Source organism: Opisthocomus hoazin, chromosome 2 (genome assembly GCF_030867145.1).
Source record: "Opisthocomus hoazin isolate bOpiHoa1 chromosome 2, bOpiHoa1.hap1, whole genome shotgun sequence".
Lineage (NCBI taxonomy): Eukaryota > Metazoa > Chordata > Aves > Opisthocomiformes > Opisthocomidae > Opisthocomus > Opisthocomus hoazin.
Window position 1 is genome coordinate 132,219,338 of NC_134415.1, and position 25,307 is coordinate 132,244,644.

At 55.4% G+C, this 25,307-nt stretch overlaps 1 protein-coding gene across 3 annotated transcripts in view; it reads left to right on the forward strand.

Annotated features, from left to right (window-relative positions):
- DTNB (dystrobrevin beta) overlaps nucleotides 1–25,307 on the forward strand; it is a 228,928-nt gene that overhangs the window by 187,387 nt on the left and 16,234 nt on the right. Inside the window, exon 18 of one of the 3 annotated variants that reach the window (XM_075415136.1) lies at nucleotides 6,580–7,967. The exons of 1 other annotated variant lie outside the window; for it this stretch is intronic. In XM_075415136.1, coding sequence (XP_075271251.1) covers nucleotides 6,580–6,735 — 156 coding nt within the window. In that variant the 3' untranslated portion in view covers nucleotides 6,736–7,967. Of the gene's footprint in view, nucleotides 1–5,409; nucleotides 5,891–6,579; nucleotides 7,968–25,307 lie in introns of those variants that run through there. One more of the 3 variants, XM_075415137.1, reaches the window with a different exon arrangement.

The following is a 25,307-nucleotide window of genomic DNA, read 5'->3' on the forward strand; positions in this document are numbered from 1 at the left end:
AATTTTTCAGTTTTTATCTCCTGGAGGTTTCTGTTGATTTGCCCACTTTGTTTCAGCGCACGTTGTTTGTGAGAAGAGGATTAGCCATGAAGGGGTGCTGGAGCGTCTGCGCCAGGACGCGCAGTGCTCGCACGCAGCGGTTCCTATGGCTTTGTCGTGGGCGGTTATGTGGAAAGTCAAGGCTTGGTCGTGTGCCACGTTGCTCAGAGGGGCTCCGAGAGCCCGGAGAGCTCGCTTCTGCACTCGGAGTGTTCTCCCCCTCCTCCTGCCGTCCCGCTTTGATGTGGCTGGAGGAGAGGAGCGTCCTTGCTTTGCGGAGGCACGCTGTGCACCCCCGGACACGGCAGCTCTGGAGGGAGGTTGGGTCTAGGAAAGGGTCTGAAAGCTGAGTTTAATATATAACCTAGCGCCTGTTCTGTAGGTTTCTTCAGGATGGGTAAATACAGCCAGTTCCTTACTCTGCAGCGGACCCTGGGGAGCCCCAGGCACCAGAAGAACCGGGGTCCTGCAGCGGGGCAGTGGTGTGGAGGCAGCCTCCTGCCCCAGCCCCGTGCCAGCTGCCCCAGTGCAGGTCCAGCGCCCGGCCAGGGTATCTCCAGCAGGTCTGGTGGGGAGTTCCACACGCCCCGGGAAGCCCGGGGTCCCCAGGGTCCCTTGGCACCAGCGTGGCACAGAGCCAGCTCAGACGTCACCATCTGCCGCGGGGAATAAATGCGGAGGTCAGGGGAACTGCTGCGGAAACAGTGGCTCTGCTCAGACCTAGCTTGGGTCTCACCTGACCAATAACCCCGTTAGACCTCAGCTGCTCGCTGCAGAACCGCAAGTGCCGTCGCGCAGCACCCGATTCTGGGAGCTCCGCACCAGAGTGAATCCTACAGCACCCGTTAACGGGGTCGCCACGTCGTGCCGACACGCGAGAGTGTGGTGGCTTCAAGCCTAAACTTACCTTGGGTGTAGAGGTGCGTGGGGACAGCGCGTCACCGGCGCCACATCTGAGCTGTCTCTGCGTCTGTGGCGTGAACGAGCTGCAGTCCGGGTGATCACAGAATCACAGAATCACAGAACAGTAGGGGTTGGAAGGGACCTCTGTGGGTCACCCAGTCCAACCCTCCCGCCGAAGCAGGGTCACCTACAGCAGGCTGCACAGGACCTTGTCCAGGCGGGTCTGGAATATCTCCAGAGAAGGAGACTCCACAGCCTCCCTGGGCAGCCTGTTCCAGGGCTCCGTCACCCTCAGAGGGAAGAAGTTCTTCCTCATGTTCAGATGGAACTTCCTGTGCCTCAGTTTGTGCCCTGGGACCACGGAGTAAGAGCAGCAGCTGCGAGGAGCCCGAGCGTGGGTGCTGGTTTGGGGTGCCCTGGCAGCGGCTTTATTCCACAAGTCACTTAGATGGGAAATTTTCCTTCTTGGCAGTTGAGTAGTATTTTTCAAATACCCAGATGTATTTGTCCAATGCCCAGCCTTCGGCTTTACAACAAACTGGCAGCAACGCCAGCTCGAAGCGTTCCTTTCCCTGTGCCAGTACTCACCGCGCCAGCAGTTATCTTCAAGCGGTTTTTGAGGGGCTGTGGCTCAAATCGGAGCGCTGAAATTGCCCTGATTAAAAACAGCATTCCTAGAAAAAAGATGAAGCCAGAAGCTCTTGTCACTGCACCTTCACTGCCCTGTGGGAAATACCAGTCCAGCCTGGAGAAGCTGGGTGCCGTTCCTGAGGTTGACCCTTTTCTGGCGATCATCTAAACTCGGTGGCAGACAGCAAGCGGTGGGCGCAGGGCGGGCAGAGGGACGGGGACGGGGTAAGGTCCGTGCCCCTTCGGAACCGTAAGAGTTGTTGGTGTAACATCAGATCAGAAAGGAGGTGACAAAGGGTGACGGGCAATGTCTCCCCAGAGTCGGTGATGATTTAGAACCATGAGCGTGGTGGTCAGGCTTACGCTACAGGAACCTTTCGTCGATCGCCGTTAAAGATCTCCTATGCGAGGTCAGGGTGGGGGTTTTTGTGGAAGATACCCTCCCACTACCTGGGTGTTTCTGTCCTTTGTCCTGGTGTGTTGGCCGTATTTTTCATTTCACGTAGGTGTTTCCACCAAAGCATTTGTTGCCACGTCTGGGGGTAGATATTCACGAGCCCGCAGAGGTTGTGTTTCCGTTGTGGAGATATCGTTGAGATGACTGGAGGGATGTACTACAAGGATTTGTGTTTGTTTTGGCAAGATCTAATTTTACTTGCGGTTTGTTTAGCCCTGAAGAAAAGTGATGCTGGTGGTGAGTTTGGCAAGACTGACAGCTAGAAGGCAGAATTCTGGAAGAATTTATTTTAATGTGTTTTCTCCAAGCACGGGTTAAATGGTGATCCTTGTAGAGTCCAGGATGTGAAATATTTATTGCTTCCCTGCTGAATTTCGTAGCCATGCTGACTCTTCTGAGACCATGATTTCTTCTCTTTGTGGGCAGGGGCCTGCTCTAGTGCGTAACTAAGCCTCGTGGGTGCAGCCAGCGCAGGCACCCTCCTCCGTCGGGTACGACCCAGCGTCAGGCTCCGTTCTCTGCAATCACCAGTTCCTGCTGCTGTGCTCTGGCGCTGGGTTGGCATCCGAGTACAACTGACTGATGCCATAAATAGTGGTGATGCTCACAGAATCACAGAATCACAGAATGGTAGTGGTGGGCTGGGACCTTTGTGGGTCATCTAGTCCAACCCTCCTGCCGAAGCAGGGTCACCCAGAGCAGGGGGCACAGCACCGCGGCCAGGCGGGGCTGGAATATCTCCAGAGAAGGAGACTCCACAACCTCCCTGGGCAGCCTGTTCCAGGGCTCCGGCACCCTCAGAGGGAAGAAGTTCTTCCTCGGGTTCAGCTGGAGCTTCCTCTGCTTCAGTTTGTGCCCGTTGCCCCTTGTCCTGTCGCTGGGCACCACTGGAAAGAGTCTGGCCCCGTCCTCCTGACCCCCACCCTGCAGATATTTAGAGGCATTTCGAAGGTCCCCTCTCAGCCTTCTCTTCTCCAGGCTGAACAAGCCCAGCTCCTTCAGCCTCTCCTAATAGGAGAGGTGTTCCAGTCCCCTCCTCATCCTTGTAGCCCTGCTCAGCTTTTCCACAGCATTTGAATCTTAACCAACCTACATAACTGTGCACTTTCACATCTTTCTTTGTTAAATTGAGCGTGTCCATCTCAGAGGCAGCGAGAAACGATACTTTTTTAGACATTCAAGACTTTCCAGCAAGACGTTGATGAAATTCAAAGGAGAGCTGTTGCCTGTATCTTGGCTGTCGCTTGCAGACAGCATTGCTTTCCCAAGAACAGCCGTGGAAAGCGTGGCCGAAGCCCATGTCGCAGCTGCGGATGCTGTAGCTTCATCCCGAAGGATGGCCTTGCGGGACGGCCGTCCACCCAGCTGACCTGCAGACCCTCGGCAGGGTGGAAGGTGCCGAACGCTGTTAATGCCCAGTAATTCCACTGCAGAGAGATTGATGTGAAGCATGTTGCTGCGTGTGCATCTGGAATACTTTCCCTCCTGTCGTTAGCCAAGCCTAGAAGGGTAATCAAAGCCACATGAAGGACATCTGGATCCAGTGTTGGTTTATATGGCACCTGGCCCTTATTAATAGTAATGAGGAAATGGCAGTTTGGGATTTCTTGACCTCACATGAAATTCATTTCACTGGGCAAAGGTTGCTAACAGCTGGCAGCAATTTGGGGCTGGTTTCGTCATCTGTTACACAGACTTTATTGCTCCATTTTGGCCCTTTCCTTTGTAAGAAGCGATCCCTTTTTCCACCTCATCTCTTTAGACGGGTTGTCTTTTTCAAAGGGAGTCCTGAAACATCTTGTTAAAGCATGTTATGTGCAGCACGAGGGTTTAGGTATGGTCTGATACAACAAAATGATCCCCTCGAGCATAAATCACTCTTTTACTAACTCTGCTGTAAACTTTTATCTTTTTGAAGTTGGTAGTTTCTTCTGGGTTATTGGCCTCTCTCCAATTTGTTCTTTATTTCCCCAGCCCACAAATACACTTTTGCACTCCGACTTTGAGCAAATGAAAGAGCTGTGAGAAGACCCAACCCCATAACGGTCGGCACAGCGCACGGTCTCAAGCCAGCGTTTGAGTCACTGAAGCCGAATTTGCCGACGTAGCCCAGTGAGCTGCGTGCCGGCGAGCCTGGTTCTGACGAGCACGTAACGCCTATAGACCAAATTTGCGTTTTGGGGTCTACCTCGCGGTTTTCGCGTTGGGGTTGGTTCGGTCATCCTTGAGGAGCATCCCAGGTCGAGCAGCTGAGAGGAGAGCGTTGCACAGCGTGCTCTGGCTGGGCCAGGAGTTGGCCAGATGGTGCCTGGGTGTCCTCCTTGCTGGTCTTGGAGCTGGCTGCCAGAGGGGACCATTTGTGGTGCTCCTGAAAGGGCAAAACCTTTGAGCTGGGTGTTGTGCTTTCCTTTTTTGTTGGCTTTTTTTAATAGTTATAGCTGATTTGAAGCAAGCTAGAAGGAAGACAAAGAAACCTAGAAAATACAGATCATCGAATCAGAGAATCATTAAGGTTGGAGAAGCCCTCTGAGATCATCAAGTCCGACCACCACCCCAACACCCCCATGGCTGCTAAACCATGTCCCCAGGTGCCACATCCACACGGTTCTTGAACCCCTCCAGGGATGGGGACTCCCCCACTGCCCTGGGCAGCCTGGGCCAACGCCTGACCACTCTTTCAGGAAAGAAATTTTTCCAGATATCCAATCTGAACCTCCCCTGACACAGCTCGAGGCCATTAATGCAGTGCTGTTCAGTATTAAAGCGATATTACGGATTCAAGACCTTGGAAGCGGTGCGGTTCGATCCTCGCTTGCTCAGACGTTGTGTTAGCCATTATCGTGATCGCTTCCTCTTGTGCAGCGATGGCTACTGCACTGCAGCAACACGGATTTACAGCCGAGCTATCAAAAAAAGCAAAATGCTTCACCTAGTCAAACACTGGTGTAAATATTACACTGTGCCACAGAAATGAAAAAAACCCCATACCTGGAATCAATTTGTCCTTGGTACTAGATCAGAATAGTCTTACCTAAGAGCCTGATTGCATGACATATCTGTTCCAGCTGCAGATTTGGCTTTTCATGATGCTTTCACACTGAAACCTCTTGGGGGTTTTATTTATCAAAGTAAAATGAAAGTCGTCCTAACTACTAAAATCGTCATGTAATCCAAATTGGGTTTAGAGAGAAAAGCTTGGATTGTGTTTGTGATTCAGTCTGACTGCTGTAAATATCCCTACAATTTTGCAAGCCGAAAGCAGATGTGCTTAAATCCACAAAGAATTAAAACAGCAGCAGAATAGAAAAATCTCAGTATTTTAACTAATGTAGTTCAGGAAAAACTCTGCTAACGTGAAAATTAATTTTCCTTTCTCTCAGCCTTTCTCTGCTGAAATAAATTCACCAAATGGAGGTGAGGGGGACGCTTGCTTTATAAAGATCTGAATTCCAGTCGCCTCCTGGAACTGAAAAAAATACAAGCAGGCGTGCACCTGCGGAGTGGTCAAACCCCGTTGTCCGCACTCGGCTGCAGACATTCCATGTTTGCTGCCAGCGGCCGCAGTTCCCCAGATCTTTGGCAGCGTCATCCTGGGTTTCCGACAACGGCGATGGGTCCATCAGATTAAATAAAACACAGAATTCCGGGAGATGTACGTCTTGTTAGCTGGGTCACACGGCTAGCAACGCGCTTGGCACGCGTGTGGGCAGAGGTCGGACTCTGCTGAACGTTGCTGCCCATCCGGACATAGGGTACGGCGCGTGGTCGTGACAGCCTCGGTCAGCGCTGCCCTCCTGGCGAGATCGAGCTGCCAATTTCTGAGCTCCAATTATTTCTCTCAAAGATTCCTGCAGTCTCTCATCCGTTGATGTATCACAGAATCACAGAATCACAGAATAGTAGGGGTTGGAAGGGACCTCTGTGGGTCATCTAGTCCAACCCTCCTGCCCAAGCAGGGTCACCTACAGCAGGCTGCACAGGACCTTGTCCAGGCGGGGCTGGAATATCTCCAGAGAAGGAGACTCCACAGCCTCCCTGGGCAGCCTGTTCCAGTGCTCCGTCACCCTCAGAGGGAAGAAGTTCTTCCTCATGTTCAGACAGATCTTCCTGTGCCTCAGTTTGTGCCCATTGTATCGATTGATTGTCCCCTCCCTGGCAGCGTTCAAGGCCAGGCTGGACGGGGCTTTGGGCAACCTGGGCTGGTGGAAGGGGTCCCTGCGCCCAGCATGGGCGTTGGTACTGGATGAGCTTCAAGGTCCCTTCCCACCCAAACCGTTCCATGATTCTGTGGTTCTGTGCACAGCCTCAGTGGTTGGCTTTGACCCGTTTGAGCTGGACAGTGACTGTTGGGTTCACTCCAGCCCAGCCTGTATCTTCAGATATCCCTTTACACATCCCTCTTCCTCAGTGTCAGAGACTGGAAACCTCTGGTCCCCGAGTCTCCCACTGCTGATACTGGCTGATATCAAGAACTTCATCATCTTGACGTCAAGGGTATCAAGAATCTTCACCATCAGTTTCAGATCCTAAGTCTTACTTTTGTTGTCCAGAGTGGTTGCAGACAGTACGTCACCTGTGACGTTAGGAGATGCCTCGTGGGCTCATCATCTCCTCTGACAGCAGGAGCAGCCTTTGGCAAGGACCATCGGGAGGAAACAGGCAGGAGCTCTGAGCTTTCCTGTCAGAAGCACAACCCTTACATCTGACCCCGTCCTCAGTAGATGTTCCGTGCATGGGACACAAAGTGAGGCATCAGCACGCACGTCGTGATCAGCTACATCATCAACCTGGGAGTTTTCCGCTGGAAAACACCATGCAGAGAGAAGCTGAGGAGGCTGTTCCTGGGGCCTCGCTCCCTTACAGCGTCAGGACTGAGCCTTGCAGGTTGTCTCCCGTCCTTTTGTGGCTGTTTGCAGCTCACTGGAAGACCACAGCATCCCATCAGAGGCTCTCGTGACGCGTCGTACTCCGTGTCCGTGTGTTACCAATTAGCTCGTGAGCCACTCCTTCCCAAGATCAAAGGAGCTTCGCGGGGACACGAGGAGCTTGCTTTTGGAAACATGCCTCCAGCAGCTGTGAGGTGGTGGAGCACCCCACTGCCTTGTGCAAAACCTGCGACCCTTGGCTTGGGTCTTGGGCAAGCCCGGGGAGAGCAGTTCTTCTGTCTCCAGTTCACGTAGCAGCTGATGTTTCTCCTGTCCATCCAGAGTGGGTTCTGCCTCCTCAGATTCCTCTTAGATCTAGTAAATCTTCCACCTTCTACTAAAGGTGTAAGTCCAGTTTGCTTTTTGCCGGTCCAGCAAAGCACGCTTGCGGGATTCACGCTGCCAGACGCTCAGAAGAAAGGAGCCAGTGCTTCTCCTGCCCTCACAGGGGCTGTGAAACCAGCATGAATCCCACAAACATCCTCCCCACTACTCATCTTCTAAGCCCGCAGCTGACATGGACATCCACCCCGTGCCGGGAGCGGTGGCTCAGCCACCCCGGGCACAGCCGTGCCCGTGCCAAGGAGCAGAGGGAGCCCGGGCTGCTCCCGCTCCTGGGGAGCAGAGAGACGATTCCTCCCGTCGCGTGCAGGAGAGGGGCCTTAAACACCCGCCCCAAGATCCGGGCTCCCAAAGCGGTCCCTCGGGTAGGCAAGCAGTCAACCTCTCAGCTGCGACCAGGGATGGTGCCGGCCCCAAGCGGGGCAGCTGGTGTGGCTGAGCCCCAGAGCATCTCCCTGTGGTCCCCAAGCCCCAGAGCATCCCCCTGTGGTCCCCAAGCCCCGGAGCATCCCCCTGTGCTCACCAAGCCCTGGAGCATCCCCCTGCGGTCCCCAAGCCCTGGAGCATCTCCCTGTGGTCCCCAAGCCCCAGAGCATCTCCCTGTGGTCCCCAAGCCCTGGAGCATCCCTCTGTGGTCCCCAAGCCCCGGAGCATCCCTCTGTTCTCCCCAAGCCCCGGAGCATCCCCCTGCGGTCCCCAAGCCCTGGAGCATCCCCCTGTGGTCCCCAAGCCCCGGAGCATCTCCCTGTGGTCCCCAAGCCCTGGAGCATCCCCCTGCGGTCCCCAAGCCCTGGAGCATCCCCCTGGTGCTCCCCAAGCCCTGGAGCATCCCCCTGGTGCTCCCCAAGCCCCGGAGCATCTCCCTGTGGTCCCCAAGCCCCGGAGCATCTCCCTGTGGTCCCCAAGCCCCAGAGCATCCCCCTGTGGTCCCCAAGCCCCGGAGCATCCCCCTGTGCTCACCAAGCCCTGGAGCATCCCCCTGCGGTCCCCAAGCCCTGGAGCATCTCCCTGTGGTCCCCAAGCCCCAGAGCATCTCCCTGTGGTCCCCAAGCCCTGGAGCATCCCTCTGTGGTCCCCAAGCCCCGGAGCATCCCCCTGTGGTCCCCAAGCCCTGGAGCATCTCCCTGTGGTCCCCAAGCCCCGGAGCATCCCCCTGTGCTCCCCAAGCCCCGGAGCATCCCCCTGCGGTCCCCAAGTCCCGGAGCATCCCCCTGTGGTCTCCAAGCCCCGGAGCATCTCCCTGTGGTCCCGAAGCCCCAGAGCATCTCCCTGTGGTCCCCAAGCCCTGGAGCATCCCCCTGTGCTCCCCAAGCCCCGGAGCATCCCCCTGTGCTCCTCAAGCCCCGGAGCATCTCCCTGTGGTCCCCAAGCCCCGGAGCATCCCCCTGTGCTCCCCAAGCCCCGGAGCATCCCCCTGTGGTCCCCAAGCCCCGGAGCATCCCCCTGTGGTCCCCAAGCCCGGGAGCATCCCTCTGTGCTCACCCAACCCTGGAGCATCCCCCTGCGGTCCCCAAGCCCTGGAGCATCCCCCTGTGCTCACCCAGCCCTGGAGCATCCCTCTGCACTCCCCTAGCCCCAGAGTATCCCTCTGTGCTCCCCAAGCCCCCCACTGCGCTCCCCAAGCCCCACTCTGCACTCCCTTAGCCCCAGAGCATCCCTCTGTGCTCCCCAAGCCCCCCTCTGTGCTCCCCAAGCCCCCCTCTGCACTCCCCTAGCCCCAGAGCATCCCTCTGTGCTCCCCAAGCCCCCCTCTGTGCTCCCCAAGCCCCCCTCTGCACTCCCCGAGCCCTGGAGCATCCCTCTGCGCTCTCCAAGCCCTGGAACATCCCTCGGGCTGCTGGCAGTGAGGAGGAGGAGGAGGAGGAGGAGGAGCAGTGAGGTAGATCCTGCAGGCACCGTGGGACCAGGCGGCTTTGAGGGCGCTTCCCCGTGTCACCTCCTCACAGTTCCCTGCTCTTGGTGTGGGCCGTTGCCAGTGGAGGCTTACACCGAGGAGTAACTTCCGACGCAGATCGTTTGATGAGGTTACTCACTCGTAAAGTCTTTGCAGCACGCTTGTGCCACAAGCCTTACAGACAACCGATCTGCATTTGTTATTGCTTCTTTTAAGAGCCAAGTATGTTCAAAACGGATGACAAATCCTGGAGAGTTTTGTAGGTAGCACACTTCAAAAAATAGTGAAAGTTGCTAAGTAACCAGCTGCTACTTACCTATGAAAATTTATAAGATTGTGGCTTCGAAGAGCGTGGCAGGGACTGGTTACGGCGTGGTGAGGCTTCCATTTTCTGCCCAAAGCACAGAGGCGTTCATCCAAAGAACTACGAACTTCATCAGAGCACAGCAATTTTTCTCAGTCCCAAAATAAATATTTATTCATAATCATAGTCTTTCCGAAATGGGTTTAAAAAGTGTACTTTGATCAGTGTCCACAGAAATTCATAATGTTACATTAGCAATGAGACATGCTTTCCTTAAACCGTGTTCCTCGCCGGATCGTGTCGTTCTCATCAAACACTTTATCTTTTCATCTATTTTAACCACTTTAGAGCTATTCAAAGAAAATATTGAGATGCAGAACTCCAACTGTGCACTCTTTTTATTACTCAGTGGTTAGATTTGAGCTTACTGAGAGCAAAGCAGGCGTTTCTGCCTCCTGGTTCAGGCTGTGTTTGTTGCGTTGGTCTGGTCAGTGGAAGGCACTGCTTCCTGAGGACCTGGCTTTCCAGCGCTGAGGCTGTGCCCACAGCCATGTGGGTCCGTCACCGACGCTTAGCGAAGGCGAAGGCAAGGGCTGGAGCAGTGTCTTGCGCAGAGACCGGCCATGTTGGCTCCAGCGGCGGTGTGCAGGACCCCAGCGCGCGGGGTCTGAACGCAGGTTCATTTTTCTCATAGAAGTGATGTTTTCTGGGAGGGCTCGTGGCCAGAGAGGTTTCCTCATGCTGTTGTGGCCTCTTAGCTCCGCGTTTGGCACGGGTCTTTCAGGAGGAGCGCTAGGAAACAGACAGCAGAGAGAGGGGACAACCCTTCCTACCCTTCTCTGCTCTGCCCTGGGGAGGCCCCATCTTGAGTACTGTGACCAGTGCTGGGCTCCCCAGTTCAAGAAAGATGAGGAGCTACTGGAGAGAGTCCAGCGGAGGGCTGCGAGGATGAGGAGGGGACTGGAGCATCTCTCCTGCGAGGAGAGGCTGAGGGAGCTGGGCTTGTTCAGCCTGAAGAAGACAAGGCTGAGAGAGGACCTTCGAAATGCCTCTAAATATCTGCAGGGTGGGGGTCAGGAGGACGGGGCCAGACTCTTTCCAGTGGTGCCCAGCGACAGGACAAGGGGCAACGGGCACAAACTGAAGCCTGGGAAGTTCCAGCTGAACCCGAGGAAGAACTTCTTCCCTCTGAGGGTGACGGAGCCCTGGCCCAGGCTGCCCAGAGGGGCTGTGGAGTCTCCTTCTCTGGAGATATTCCAGCCCCGCCTGGCCGCGGTGCTGTGCCCCCTGCTCTGGGTGACCCTGCTTGGGCAGAGGGTTGGGCTGGGTGACCCACAGAGGTCCCTGCCCACCCCTGCCATGCTGGGATTCTGTGATTCCTCCAGGAGCGAGACACGATAAAAATAGCCTGGAAAAGAGCTCGGTGCCCTTGGCCATGGCAGCGGCAGTGCCTGGGTGCTGTACGGTCCTCTCCCTGCCGAGCCCCTTGGCATGGGGCAATGCATGGTCCTGTTCACGTGCCTTTGGCGCAAGTCCTTGGGCTGGACCACAGGACCATCACCTGTAGCATCTGCGGGGTGTTCCCGGGCGGCTGAACCTTCTGAGGCACTGCAGGAGAAGGAGCTCAGCACTGGTACGCAGCGCATGGCAATTCCTAGCCCCGTATTCTCTCGTGGAAGGTTTCTAGTTTGGTCTCGGTGCAGCCCATTCCTGTCCACGTCTTGGAGAAGTGCAGGCTGGTCCTCACTGTGTTCTCATTACCCGGGGATAATGGCGCCGTGAACATGACTGATGCATTTTAACTGGAAGAGGGGAATAATATTTTGCCATCTATACCCATTTTCAGAACTGAAAAATGAGCCTGGAGCGTGACTCCCCGAGGATTTAGATCTTTAGACTGGGAGAAGCTCAGGGTGAGAAGGTTCAGAGGACGTTCAGCCTCTAGCTTCAGACACAGCTCAGCACAGACACTGAACCCACCAGCGACTGTGGAAGTTGGGCATTTCCACAGCTCTCTCAGTAACGGTGCCAGCGCTTCCCAGTTCAAGAGAGATGAGGAGCTACTGGAGAGAGTCCAGCGGAGGGCTACGAGGATGATGAGGGGACTGGAGCATCTCTGCTACGAGGAGAGGTTGAGGGAACTGGGCTTGTTCAGCCTGGAGAAGAGAAGGCTGAGAGGGGACCTTATAAATGCTTACAAATATCTGCAGGGTGGGTGTCAGGAGGATGGGGCCAAGCTCTTTTCAGTGGTGCCCAGTGAGAGGACAAGGGGCAACGGGCACAAACTGAGGCACAGGAAGTTCCAGCTGAACATGAGTAAGAACTTCTTCCCTCTGAGGGTGACGGAGCCCTGGCCCAGGCTGCCCAGGGAGGTTGTGGAGTCTCCTTCTCTGGAGATATTCAAGACCCACCTGGACAAGGTCCTGTGCAGCCTGCTGTGGGTGACCCTGCTTGGGCAGGAGGGTTGGACTAGACGACGCACAGAGGTCCCTGCCAACCCCTACTATTCTGTGATTCTATGATTCTGTGATTCTCAAAGAAAGCGAGCTGAATTCCCAGCCGCTACATTTAGCTGGTGAAGCTGGTCTGCATGAGTCTCTGGCTGGACGAAAAGCTGGCCATGACCCAGCAGTGTGCGCTGCCAGCCCAGCAGGCCACCCGTGCCCTGGGCTGCATCCCCAGCAGCGTGGGCACAGGGTGAGGGAGGGGATTCTGCCCCTCTGCCCCGCTCTGCTGAGATCCCCCCTGGGAGTCCTGCGTCCAGCTCTGGAGCCCTCAGCACAGGACAGAGCTGGAGCTGTGGGAGCGGGGCCAGAGGAGGCCCCAGCAATGGTGCGAGGGCTGGAACCCCTCTGCTGGGAGGAGAGGCTGGGAGAGCTGGGGCTGCTCAGCCTGGGGAGGAGAAGGCACCGGGGAGACCTGAGAGCAGCTGCCAGTGCCTGGAGAGGGGATATGAGAAAGCTGGGGACAGGCTTTTTAGCAGAGCCTGCAGCGATAGGACAAGGGGTGATGGCTTTAAACTGAAAGAGGGTGGGTTTAGAGTAGACCTAAGGAAGGAATTCTTCACCATGAGGGTGGTGAGACCCTGGCCCAGGTCGCCCAGCGAGGTGGGAGATGCCCCATCCCTGGAACCATTCCAGGCCAGGTTGGACGGGCCTCTGAGCAACCTGATCTGTTTGGAGATGTCCCTGCTCACTGCAGGGGCGTTGGATGAGATGACCTTTAAAGGTCCCTTCCCACCCAAACCATAGGATGAGTCGATGGTTCTATGACTCTCTCTGCAGTCAGTGGTCCTCCAGAGAGCAAGTCAGAGGCTCAACCAGCCTCCTGCTCTGAATCACTTTCTGGAGGACGCTGTCCTTCCTACTGTTGACTACAGCATGACCTCAGGCCCCACTCAGTGAAAGTAGACTTCACAACAAGCCCTGCCTCCCTCAGCTCCCGGCAAAGTTTCTATTCTTAGTCCGCTGACAAGTAGTTTTCATCTCTCTTTTGATTTTCGACACGTACAAGTTTTTCAAAGGAAGAGTGGATGAAAAAGCGACAAACTTTGTGTGCCGTTCTTGGGAACACCAAAGGAGCACGTGGTTTTTCTTAGTCACCATTCGTGGGCTCTGTAGAAGCCCTCTCCAGACCCTGGTGTCGATGACTGTGCTTCAGTTACACGAAGCAGCGCGGAGACTCTGTGCCTGCTCCACCAGTGTTAACTTCTTGCAGTTTTGATTGCATGAAGCTCCTCATCAAGCCCAGAAAGGTGAGATCTGTTCGCAGATGCAGCTAGGGTGTCCTGTCCCACCAAGTGGGATGGGACATAGGGACAGCTCACCAAAGGGGGGGTCACATTTCAGTATTTGATGTCTTGACTGAGCCCAAGCAGGCGTAGTCACCTGGAGAGCCTCTGCAGTTTGTCAACGCTGTTGGTTGCCGACGGAGTGCTCGTCTCCCTCGGGAATACCGCGTTATTTTTTCACGTTCCAGGCAGCTCCGAGTCCCTGCCCTGCACGCAGCACACCGCCCAGCCTTCGCGTGCTCCATGCGTGTGCTGGCCCGAGCGCCTCTGTTCCAGGGCCAGCGCTGGAACACGTATGTGAGGCTCCGGCCGGTAAATCTGATTTAATCAGGCCTGTTTCTGCCGTTTCCGTGGCACAACGCAGGACTCGGCTCTTTTGGCAGCAGGTTAGGGTACAGCAACACCTGCCTTGGCAGCGTTCGTCACCAACAGAGAAGTTCCCAAGCACGGTCTCCAGTGTCCTTGAGGACTACATAAAATACTGGGAGAACGTTCCAGGAAATGATGGAAGCCATGAAGAATTTAAATATTTTACCGAGTTTTCTCTCCTCACCCACATTCTGTCTTCATTGGCTTCCTCTCCTTTTTGCCAACAAACTCAAACCTTGAGCCACGTTTTTTAAGGTCCTGGAAAAAACTTGAGTGCTCTGTTGCTTTTACACTTCGTCTCTGACATGACAGCCACGGATTTAAACAACAGATGAGCAACCTTGTAAATCCATCCAGTGTTTTCTCCCTTTTCAGCATCGAAGCCATATCATTAATTAATGATTAATTCTCAGATGCAGTTAGCAATTGTTTCCATCACCACCCCACAGCAGCCTTCCCCTGGGATGACTCTACACCTTTTTTCCTCCGCATACATCAGTGAAGTCTCAAGGGCTCAATTTGGAACCGGAATTACCATTCTCCTCCTTCACCCGACTGCCACTGTGGGTCCCTTTGCGAGCGATGACACCCCGTGACTTGTGGCAGTTACGTAGTCCTCCTGGCAAGTGGCGATCCCCACTGCAAATTGCTGATGGTCCTTCCTCCTCACTCACAAGCTGGCTCTGAAGAGCTCCTCTGGATGAGTCTCCTGGAGGTGGGAGGGATCTCTGGAGGTCCCCGTCCAACCTCCTGCCTGGAGCAGGTCCAGCTGGAGGAGGTTGTTCCAACCACACGTGCTGAGCAGGAGGACGGCTCCCTTCCCCAGCTCTGCTGACTGCTAACACACCTCAGGAGGTGGTTGGCCTTTGCTGCTGGCTCCTCTTCCGTGGGGCTTGGCTTGCACCTCCTGCAGCGTGGATAGGCAGGAGCAATGTGTCGGGGAGGCTGGGAGCCCAATGTTGGACTTCTTGCCCTGTGGCAAACTCATTTGTTGACTCAACATAGGCTTACTCTGTAGTGAGTAATACGCAAAATAAGTGCAGTGTAACAGCCCAGGAGGAGCAGCGTTCTGGTGGTTGGGCACCTTGCATGCGTCCAGAGGAGCAAGCACAGAATCATCGACTCAAAAGACCGGTTTGGGTGGGCAGGGACCTTTCAAGGCCATCCAGTCCAAACCCCTGCCATGGGCAGGGACATCTCCAACCAGATCAGGGTGCTCAGAGCCCCGTCCCACCTGGCCTGGAGTGGTTCCAGGGTTGGGGCATCTCCCACCTCGCTGGGCAACCTGGGCCAGGGTCTCACCACCCCGCACATAAACAGGTTCTTCCTTAGGTCTACTCTAAACCCACCCTCTTTCAGTTTAAAGCCATCACCCCTTGTCCTATCGCTGCAGACCCTGCTAACAAGCCTGTCCCCATCTCTCTTATAACCCTCCTTTAAGTACTGGCAGCTGCTCTAAGGTCTCCCTGGTGCCTTCTCTTCCCCAGGCTGAGCAGCCCCAGCTCTCTCAGCCTTTCCTCCTAGGAAACGTGTTCCAAATACAATCCTGGAGAGATGTATTCTCTTAAATATGGAGCATCTCATGGTATTGTCAGCACTGGTCAGATATAGTCTGATCCAAACCATGAAGCAGAAGTGGTGGGTGGTTATGCAGCCTGAAAGAAGAGGTTTGGCTTGAAACTCTCCTTTCTGCGTGGCTTCCTTCAGACTTTTTTGGATGACACAAGAGTTGCAAGCTGAGAGGTATCGAACTTTCCGGTTCTTGCACGGTACTGTAAGAAACCGCTTTCTCTTCTGAAAATAGCAATGTTCTGTTAATGCACTTTTGTCATTTATCTTTTCCATGAAGCAAGTGGCTTTTCCTCAAAGCAGCCTTTTTTAAGTGATTGAAACATTTCGGTTCCTCGGGAAGACTGCTGTTCCCCTACCACTGTTTTTTATGCACTCCACGAGAAGTTTGTGTTGTCTGAATGTAGAAAATTCTTTTTTGTTGTTTAAAAAACACCCCAAGGCTAGGAACTTTTCAGTGAGTACATTAGTGGTCAGAAGACATTTACATTTGCAGAGTAAAGGTTCTCAGATATTCAGAAATGCCAAAATTAATGTTGTGCCTACAGATTTCGTGGTGCTCTTCAGCTAGGTACTGCGCCTGCTCCCGATGCTCAGACGACAGGCGATACGTGACGCAGAGAACATGGGAGATGGGCGTCTGCTGGAGTGTTGAGCTCTCCCCAAGCCCATGCTCACCAAGATGGGGACCACCTGCGTGGCTGCACCAGAGCTGGCCCTGAGCTGTGCAGAACCCCGGGGAGGGGAGGATGGGCACCGCTTTTCGGTGCACTGGGGTCCCTGACATCCCCATCCAGAAGACCCTTGGCTCACTGGCAATGGTGTGTAACGGTGCTGCTTGGGGAAGGGTTGAAGGTGTTGTCTCTTGGCTGTCTTCTCAGGCTGGCATGGGCCCTTACAGGTGCCTTCAGATCAGTTGGGTTTCTTGCCCAAAAGTCCAGGCGTCCATCTTGGAAATGGGTCTGAGCAGGTCTTGGGCTCCTGAAGGCGAGTCACCACCGGACCAGCTAGTCTGACATCTCTTTATGATAGGAGGTTTCATCTGGTTCATACAGGTTTTGAATCCAGTGAAATTCCATTCTGTATTAAATTGTTGAGCCAGAGATGTCTCTCGTTACTGTGAAGGCATGACGATACAAAGGACCCGTTGGTTTCCGTTGCAAGTCATCCCACTGCTGCAGCAGACGTTGTCGAAAACCAGGTTGTCTCCATCCCGGGATGTGCGTACCTGGCTTCAGCTGGTTTGGATTTCGCCTCTCCTTGCTAGACTGAGCGTCTCTGGCATTCGGTGCTGTCATCCTGTGAATACACCTACCTACGTAGATAAAACATCAGCTCTTACTTACGGTTTGGACAACCTGAGAAGGTAGATGTCTCCAAGGCTTCTCAAACCTTTAACAATGCCCCTGTTTGGCTTTTTTTTTTTCTTGTGAGCACCTTCTCCTCTGCGCTCTCTGTTTTGCAGTGTGGTCTCTGACAGTGTTTTGCTCAGGGGGTCCAGTAGCGTCACCTCTAGCACCCACGGTACCTACTGGCTCCACTTCTCTTGTGCTGCAGCAGCCACCTGGAAGGTCCTGCTGATGAGCATCCGTGAGAACCCTTTCGTTTTTTCTTGTTATAATCCCCTAACAGCTTTTTCTATTATTTTGCCTGTTTTTAGCGTTAGGCCAACCGGTCTTAGCTACCCAGTCATTCTGCTTTCCCTGGTTAATTTTATCCAGGAAAATGCTGATATAACATCTGGAATTTCCCTGTTACTTCAAGATTTATTAAAAGTGAATATCAGTAGACAAAGAAACTCTTCAAGCAACTCTTCAGGGACTCTTAGGCTCAAGTTATCCAGCCTGCTGCCTTTAAAAATATGTATCTTCAGAGAACAGCATGCTGAATAGCGAAATACTGTGCTGTAAAGAAGTCGTGAAGTCTGGTCCCAGAACCACGCCGGGTTTCCCCAGCATCAGTTGTTTCATCTTTGTTCACCGTCCTGAATCACAGAATCACAGAATCACAGAATAGTAGGGGTTGGAAGGGACCTCTGTGGGTCATCTAGTCCAACCCTCCTGCCGAAGCAGGGTCACCTACAGCAGGCAGCACAGGACCTTGTCCAGGCGGGGCTGGAATATCTCCAGAGAAGGAGACTCCACAGCCTCCCTGGGCAGCCTGTTCCAGTGCTCCGTCACCCTCAGAGGGAAGAAGTTCTTCCTCGTGTTCAGACGGAACTTCCTGTGCCTCAGTTTGTGCCCATTGCCCCTTGTCCTGTCACTGGGCACCACTGAAAAGAGCTTGGCCCCATCCTCCTGACACCCACCCTTCAGATATTTGTAGGCATTTATAAGGTCCCCTCGCAGCCTTCTCTTCTTCAGACTGAACAAGCCCAGTTCCCTCAACCTCTCCTCGTAGGGGAGATGTTCCAGTCCCAAGTGGCAATCTGCCGTTGGGTACGCTGCACTTCGTGGAAGACGACTGCGACCTCTGACTGCGCTGAACACTGGCAGGGTTCCGGGGGGAGCTCCAGCAGACCCGTCGCGAATCTAAACCCTCCAAAAGTGCCCAACTTCACCTCTGCGCTTCGCGAGCGGGTGCTTAAAGAAGAGCTCATCCTGCTCCCTTGTTAGCTGTGGTGCTTCATGCTGTCCGCGCTCCTCATCCGTGTCCGTTACCTCCTGCATCCGTTGCGTTGAAGATCCTGGAGCTCTGGGTTAACAATATAGCTAAAGGAAAAATGTTGAAGATGTGCTACCACCCACACGCAGCGTTTTCTTTTTATGTTCTTCACCTTTCCTAAACAGGAAAAAGTTGGATTTTAAGATGCCAAGCACGCAAATTCTCTGTGATCACCGTGTCAGCGCCGTGCGTTTCTACCGACTTGTTAACCATGATTTCTGGGCTTTGCTGCTGCTTCTTTGGGCTGGCACTTTTGCACACCCAAAGGACCTTTTACATTTTCGTATCTGAGTTTTCACAACACTGTCGTCCTTAGATGCCGATAATATTTTTTACTTTTGCGAAGGTGGAAAGCAGAGTTTGTGTCTCCCCCTGTTCTCCCCGTTTCCTTTCCAAATTCCCCTCTCTGGAGCGGGACTGGCCGGATGGTGCACGTTGTTCTGCAGGCGGTCGGGTGGCTGTTGGGGCTGAGGACGAATTAACGGCAGCGCCTTCGGAGCGTGCCCTGGGGCTGCTTACCTGCCGACACCGTCCTGGTAACCAGTGCGTGCATTGGAATTAGTAACTAGTGACTCGTGCTTGCCTGGTAACCCGTCACTGGCTGTCATCCCGCCGGCAGCCGCGTGCCCAGGCGTCAGAAGCCCTTGCTCCGGCGTGCGTGAGTGTACCCCGCACCATCGCTGTTCCGCTGAGCCTCCGGCTCGTGTGTGATATTCTGCTCTGCCTCTGTGTTAATGACTCATCCTAACCTTTATGTCATCAGGAAGTTTCATTAGAGCACGGTTGTTTTTGTGCACGTAATTAGAATATTAAATAGATGAATCCCTGAGGAACCCCGCTCGTAGACTGCAGCCTGCAGCTTGTCTTTCAGCAGAACCCATTTTCTGCTCACTGCTACGGCGATGGAGAGCCACAAATCACAGCCCTGCCTCGCTGGCTGACCCGTGCTGACAGCTGGAGAACAAACCCAAATACCAGGTTTGTCTCCTGCAGCCTGTCACGGCGCGGTGCCGGCGGCAGATTCCTCGGCGGCTCGTCTGCTGAGCGTCGCCCGACGACTCCGTGTTCTGGCTTGAAGATTTCACGCTTCTGCCTCACGGTCGCGAGTCGACAAGCCGCCTTTTCAGCTCCTCGCACGCTTGTTTCCCTTATCGTTCTCTTTGTTGTGCCTTTGGTGATGGTTATCACCTCAGGCTTACCAGAACGCCGTCATCCTTTGGATGTGGCGCTGGAGCGTGTGCCTCTCCATGTGTGTCATCTGTCTGGTGTGGCCTCCAGCAGCAGCAAGCTTCGGGAGGGTTTTTTTCTGGTCTGTGAGAAGGGAGCGCGGCTCATCCTGGGTTACAGAGGTTGTTCTTTGCTGTCAATATCTGTCACACACTTAGACAGAGCTATGGTTCGTCTCCAACTTCCTCGCAAGTCACATGCCCTTGCCTGCTCAGAAGCTCATGTGCAAACTTGTCTATCTACTCTCTTTTTAGCTTCATGCTCGTATTACCAAGGAAGAATTTCCTCGGTGACTTTAAAAGCTGGATCTGTTGAGAGCCCCACTACTTCTGGTTCTTACCCCATAAGCTCTTTAGCTGGTTGGCTTCCGTCATCGCAGGACCTGTGTCCTGCCCAGGAACCACCACCACAGAATCACAGAATCACAGAATGGTCGGGGTTGGAAGGGACCTCTGTGGGTCACCCAGTCCAACCCCTGCCCAAGCAGGGTCACCCAGAGCAGGGGGCACAGCACCGCGGCCAGGCGGGGCTGGAATATCTCCAGAGAAGGAGACTCCACAGCCCCTCTGGGCAGCCTGGGCCAGGGCTCCGGCACCCTCAGAGGGAAGAAGTTCTTCCTCGGCTTCAGCTGGAACTTCCCAGGCTTCAGTTTGTGCCCATTGCCCCTTGTCCTGTCGCTGGGCACCACTGGAAAGAGCTTGGCCCTGTCCTCCTGACACCAGCAACACTCCTCTCTCCTCAACAGCAGTTCTTGCATGGAGGGAGACGGAACTGGCTCTTGGGAAGCAAGATGTTGAGGAGGGTTGTGCTACGACACGCCGGTCATTGTAGCCCCCGGATCTGTGCCCTCCCGCTGCCCGGTGTGACACAGGGTGTTGGGGTGGTTGGGCTGGTCCATGGCCACGTGCCTGTAGGTAGCCACAAATGGCAAGAGACACTTTGGTCAGGTGGCGTGTCCATGGGGAGACGGGTGCGGAGCCAGGGCTGCGCGAGGTGGCTCTCACCAACCTGCTCTGACGAGCACGAGTTCCCAGCACAAGCTTTGGACGTTTTCTAGGGGACACGGCTTCCCTCCCGTGGCTGAACAGCAGTGACGGGCGTGCTCTTGTTGCACTGCTGCCATGGTATAACCATGCTGAAAGTCAAAGAGAATCACAGAATCCTTAAGGTTGGAAAAGACCTCTAAGATCATCAAGTCAACCATCAACCCAACACCCCCACGCCTGCTAAACCATGTCCTGAAGTGCCACAGCCACACGTTTTTTGAACCCATCCAGGGATGGGGACTCCATCACTGCCCTGGGCAGCCTGGTCCAAGGCCTGACCGCTCCTTCAGGAAAGAAATTTTTCCTCATATCCAATATGAACCTCCCCTGACCCAACTTGAGGCCATTGCCTCTCATCCTAAGAGTGACAGATCGCCTTCGTACTTCTGGTAGTGCAGATCTGCCTTCCTTCTTCTTTCTTCTGGGTGAACTTTCCCAGTCTTTCTTTTTAACGGTAGGGGAGTTGGACCCAAGGCACTTCCAGTGTCCCCGGTAATGCCTGCGGGATAGAAATCCCAGACAGTGGCTCGGGTGATTGCTTTGGATGCTCCCAGGATGAAGAGTCCAGCGGAGGGCTACGAGGATGAGGAGGGGACTGGAGCATCTCTGCTGCGAGGAGAGGCTGAGGGAGCTGGGCTTGTTCAGCCTGGAGAAGAGAAGGCTGCGAGGGGACCTTCGAAATGCCTCTAAATATCTGCAGGGTGGGGGTCAGGAGGACGGGGCCAGACTCTTTCCAGTGGTGCCCAGCGCCAGGACAAGGGGCAACGGGCACAAACTGAAGCCTGGGAAGCTCCAGCTGAACCCGAGGAAGAACTTCTTCCCTCTGAGGGTGCCGGAGCCCTGGCCCAGGCTGCCCAGGGAGGCTGTGGAGTCTCCTTCTCTGGAGATATTCCAGCCCCGCCTGGCCGCGGTGCTGTGCCCCCTGCTCTGGGTGACCCTGCTTGGGCAGGGGGTTGGGCTGGGTGACCCACAGAGGGCCCTGCCAACCCCTGCCGTGCTGGGATTCTGGGATTCTGTGAAAAGTCAAGTAGAGCTTTCTCTCCCTTCTCCTCCTTTTCTCTGTCATCATTCAGGGAGAAGCGTCGTCGTCACTCCTCTCCTTTACAGGACGTGGCGTTCGCTGCTGCCAGCGGCGTGCATGGCTCTGCCCCGAGACTCGCCGTGCCACGCAGCAGCTCCCCGGCTTCGGCGGGCAAACGGGCGGAAAACACTCACCTCCCACAGTGGCGGCAGCCGAAAGAGCCGTCCTGAGGCCAGGAGTTACCCACACTCTAGGGTTAAAGCAGAAAAAGCGAATTGTGAAAAGAGCTGAGCAAGGCACAACGGTCGCCGGAGCAGCCGGGGAAGCGGCGCTGAGGCTCGGTCTCTCCCGGTTTGGCGGAGGGATGCGGGGATTCTGGCGAGGATATTTTATTTAGGGCTACAAGGATGGTGAGGGGACTGGAGCATCTCCCCTACGAGGAGAGGTTGAGGGAACTGGGCTTGTTCAGCCTGAAGAAGAGAAGGCTGCGAGGGGACCTCATAAATGCCTCTAAATATCTGCAGCGTGGGTGTCAGGAGGATGGGGCCAAGCTCTTTTCAGTGGTGCCCAGCGACAGGACAAGGGGCAATGGGCACAAACTGGAGCCTGGGAAGTTTCAGCTGAACCCGAGGAAGAACTTCTTCCCTCTGAGGGTGCCGGAGCCCTGGCCCAGGCTGCCCAGAGGGGCTGTGGAGTCTCCTTCTCTGGAGATATTCCAGCCCCGCCTGGCCGCGGTGCTGTGCCCCCTGCTCTGGGTGACCCTGCTTGGGCAGGGGGTTGGGCTGGGTGACCCACAGAGGTCCCTTCCAACCCCTATTATTCTGTGATTCTGTGATTCTGTGATTTAGCGCTGACAACGGCAGCTGTGCTGCAGCACGGCGGTCTCGGTCTCTGCAACACGGCGGGTACGGGGCTTCCACCAGCCCGTCCGCAGCCCCCGGTCCGGTGCATGGCGAGGGCTGGAGCTGCCATCACGAGGGGAGAGCCATCTTCTTCCCAAGCAAGCTGGCTGCTAATTAACACTGTGATTTAAAAACAGAAGCTGCTCCGTGCGCAGTCTTGGCCCCCTCTGCGTGCCCCCCCGGCACGCTCAGCGTCCCCGCCGGACCGCGTGTCTCGCAGCCCGCGCCGGATTGCTGGGTGGGTCTGCACTGATCCAATTACCTGATTTGGAATAATTAACTGCAAACCTTTCGTTGCGGTGGGCAACGTGCTGTCGAATAATCCCCTCTCCTCTGCCCGACCTCTGCACCGCGCCGCCGGGTCGGGCAGTCGGCATCGCCGGGTTGGCATCGCCGAAAAGCCGAGCGTCGCCGGGGATCCGCAGCAGAGCGGCCTTGGCCAGGGTCGGTGTTCGGGTGTCACAGAATCACAGAATCACAGAATAATCGGGGTTGGAAGGGACCTCTGTGGGTCATCTAGTCCAACCCCCTGCCCAAGCAGGGTCACCCAGAGCAGGGGGCACAGCACCGCGGCCAGGCGGGGCTGGAATATCTCCAGAGAAGGAGACTCCACAGCCCCTCTGGGCAGCCTGGGCCAGGGCTCCGGCACCCTCAGAGGGAAGAAGTTCCTCCTCATGTGTCCTCCTCATCGTGTCGGCGATGCGTTGCCCCCCGCACGCCCGCGCGAGCCCTCTCTGCGGAAACACGCGGGTTGGGTCGGCGTAGGGGGGGCGTGCGGCCGTAGGTAGGTGTCGGGGTGCCAGCACCGCGCTCGGTCCCGGCGGAGCACCGGGACGTGCTCAAAGGCGCGCTTTGACGGCGTTCAAAGATGGATGGAGGGTCTTGTCCCGCCGAGCCGGCTGCCGCCCCGCGCCCAGGGGACTGGGGGGACCGGGGGGACTGGGGGGAGCGGGCATCGCGCCTGACTCCCTCAGTTGCCATGAAAACAGCCCCGCGTTAGGATTTAATGGGGGGATTTTGTTAATGCTTCAGGAAGGGTATTAGGCTGCCCAGCCACCAAGCCGTTTGCGTGTTCCTCGCCGGGGCTGTCGCCGCAGCGGGGCGGCGGGGGGCCAGTGGGAGCCGACAGCCCGGGCTGCGGTGCCACGCGGGACGGTGAAATTCAATTTTCCTGCAAGAAGAAGGTTAACAGGACCCATTGGCGGGGGCTGTGGTTTGGTGACCGTGTTTTCTGTTTTAAATATTTTCCTCAAAGAGCGTTTGCGGAGAGGGGGTTGGGTTATTTTTAGCACACGCTGGGGTTGAGCTGGAATTATTCAGGCAGAGGCAGCAATAGCTTCATGTGCAGCGCTGGAAGGGTGCTGCTCCTCTGTTTCTGGTTAACGTAAATAGTTTTTAAATTACTGGTAAAAAATAAAAGCGCAAAGGGCGATACAGACCCAAATTCTGGAGCAATACCTCGCAGGGCAGCCACAGCCCCAGGACCTGATGATCTGAGAGGTCTTTTCCAACCCATGATTCTGTGACTCTTCTGTGATTCACAGAATCACAGAATCACAGAATGGTCGGGGTTGGAAGGGACCTCTGTGGGTCCTCTAGTCCAACCCTCCTGCTGAAGCAGGGTCACCCAGAGCAGGCTGTAGAGGACCTTGTCCAGGCGGGTCTGGAATATCTCCAGAGAAGGAGACTCCACAGCCTCCCTGGGCAGCCTGGGCCAGGGCTCCGTCACCCTCAGAGGGAAGAAGTTCTTCCTCATGTTCAGACGGAACTTCCTGTGCCTCAGTTTGTGCCCATTGCCCCTTGTCCTGTCACTGGGCACCACTGAAAAGAGCTTGTCCCCATCCTCCTGACACCCACCCTGCAGATATTTGTAAGCATTTACAAGGTCCCCTCGCAGCCTTCTCTTCTCCAGGCTGAACAAGCCCAGCTCCCTCAGCCTCTCCTCGTAGGAGAGATGCTCCAGTCCCCTCCTCATCCTCGTAGCCCTGCGCTGGACTCTCTCCAGTAGCTCCTCATCTTTCTTGAACTGGGGAGCCCAGCACTGGACACAGCACTGCAGATGGGGCCTCACCAGGGCAGTGTAGAGGGGAAGGAGAACCTCCCTCGTCCTGCTGGCCACACTCTTCTTGATGCACCCCAGGATCCCATTGGCCTTCTTGGCAGCCAGGGCACGCTGCTGGCTCATGGTGATGCTCGGCTGCAGGAGGGGCCGCGGAGCGGGGACGGGGAGGACGGCTCCGGCGGCGTCCCAGCCGGATTGGATCTGGTACCGGCGAGCTGCGGCGGTCATCGCGCGCGGTTGCGCTCGCAGCGCCTACCGGATCCCTCTGCCAGAGCTGTAAGGGCAAGACCCAACGGTCTCACCCCAAACCGGCTCCGCAGCATTCCGGTTTTTATCACCGGTGAAAGCAATTCAAGCAGACGTGTGTCAGGGCAACACCGAGCGTCCCCCCCGCCGAGCTGCTCCCCAGCAAACCCCGGTTTTCCTCCGGAGAGCTGGAGCAGCGTAGGCTCGCTGAGCCTCACGCAAAGCAGTTATAAATTTGGTCGGGAAAGTTTTCTCCCAGATCAGTTGTCAAGGGTTTTCTGTTAAAATAGAAAGACGTGTAAATTGAAATTCCTCCGTAGTTCATTATTTCTGTCCTGAATTAATTACTATTCAGCCTTCCTGCGAGGGACTTGGATTTGCTCTTGACATCAAGCAGGAGGAGACTACCGGGGCTTTAGAGAAGGGGATGAGAATTCAAAAGTATCCTGAAAAATTGCAGGAATATTTGGAGGGAAAAAAAGAAATTGTATTTCAGTACATGCAAAGGAATGCGTGCAGTACGTGTGCGGGAAAATCAGCTGAGCAAACGCAAATAGCGAGCAAGGACAGCCGTTCTGCAGAGCAGCAGCACCTGGGGCCGCGGTGGGTCATGAAACGAGGACAAGTCAATGCTCTCATGGCAGTGAAAAAGAAAAAGCAACCAGAGATGAGCGTGGGGCTCACCAAACCCACAGACCAGGCTCCCACTCCGCCAGAAGGAGCTCCAGCGGCAGGCTCCAGCTCCCCAAGAAGATGCAGCAAGCGCCGAGGAGGTTGGCAAGGAAGGTCGTCTTGGCCAAGCCGCCCCAAGGAGGTTGGCAAGGAAGGTCGTCTTGGCCAAGCCGCCCCGAGGAGGTCAGCGAGGAAGGTCGTCTTGGCCAAGCCGCCCCGAGGAGGTCAGCGAGGAAGGTCATCTT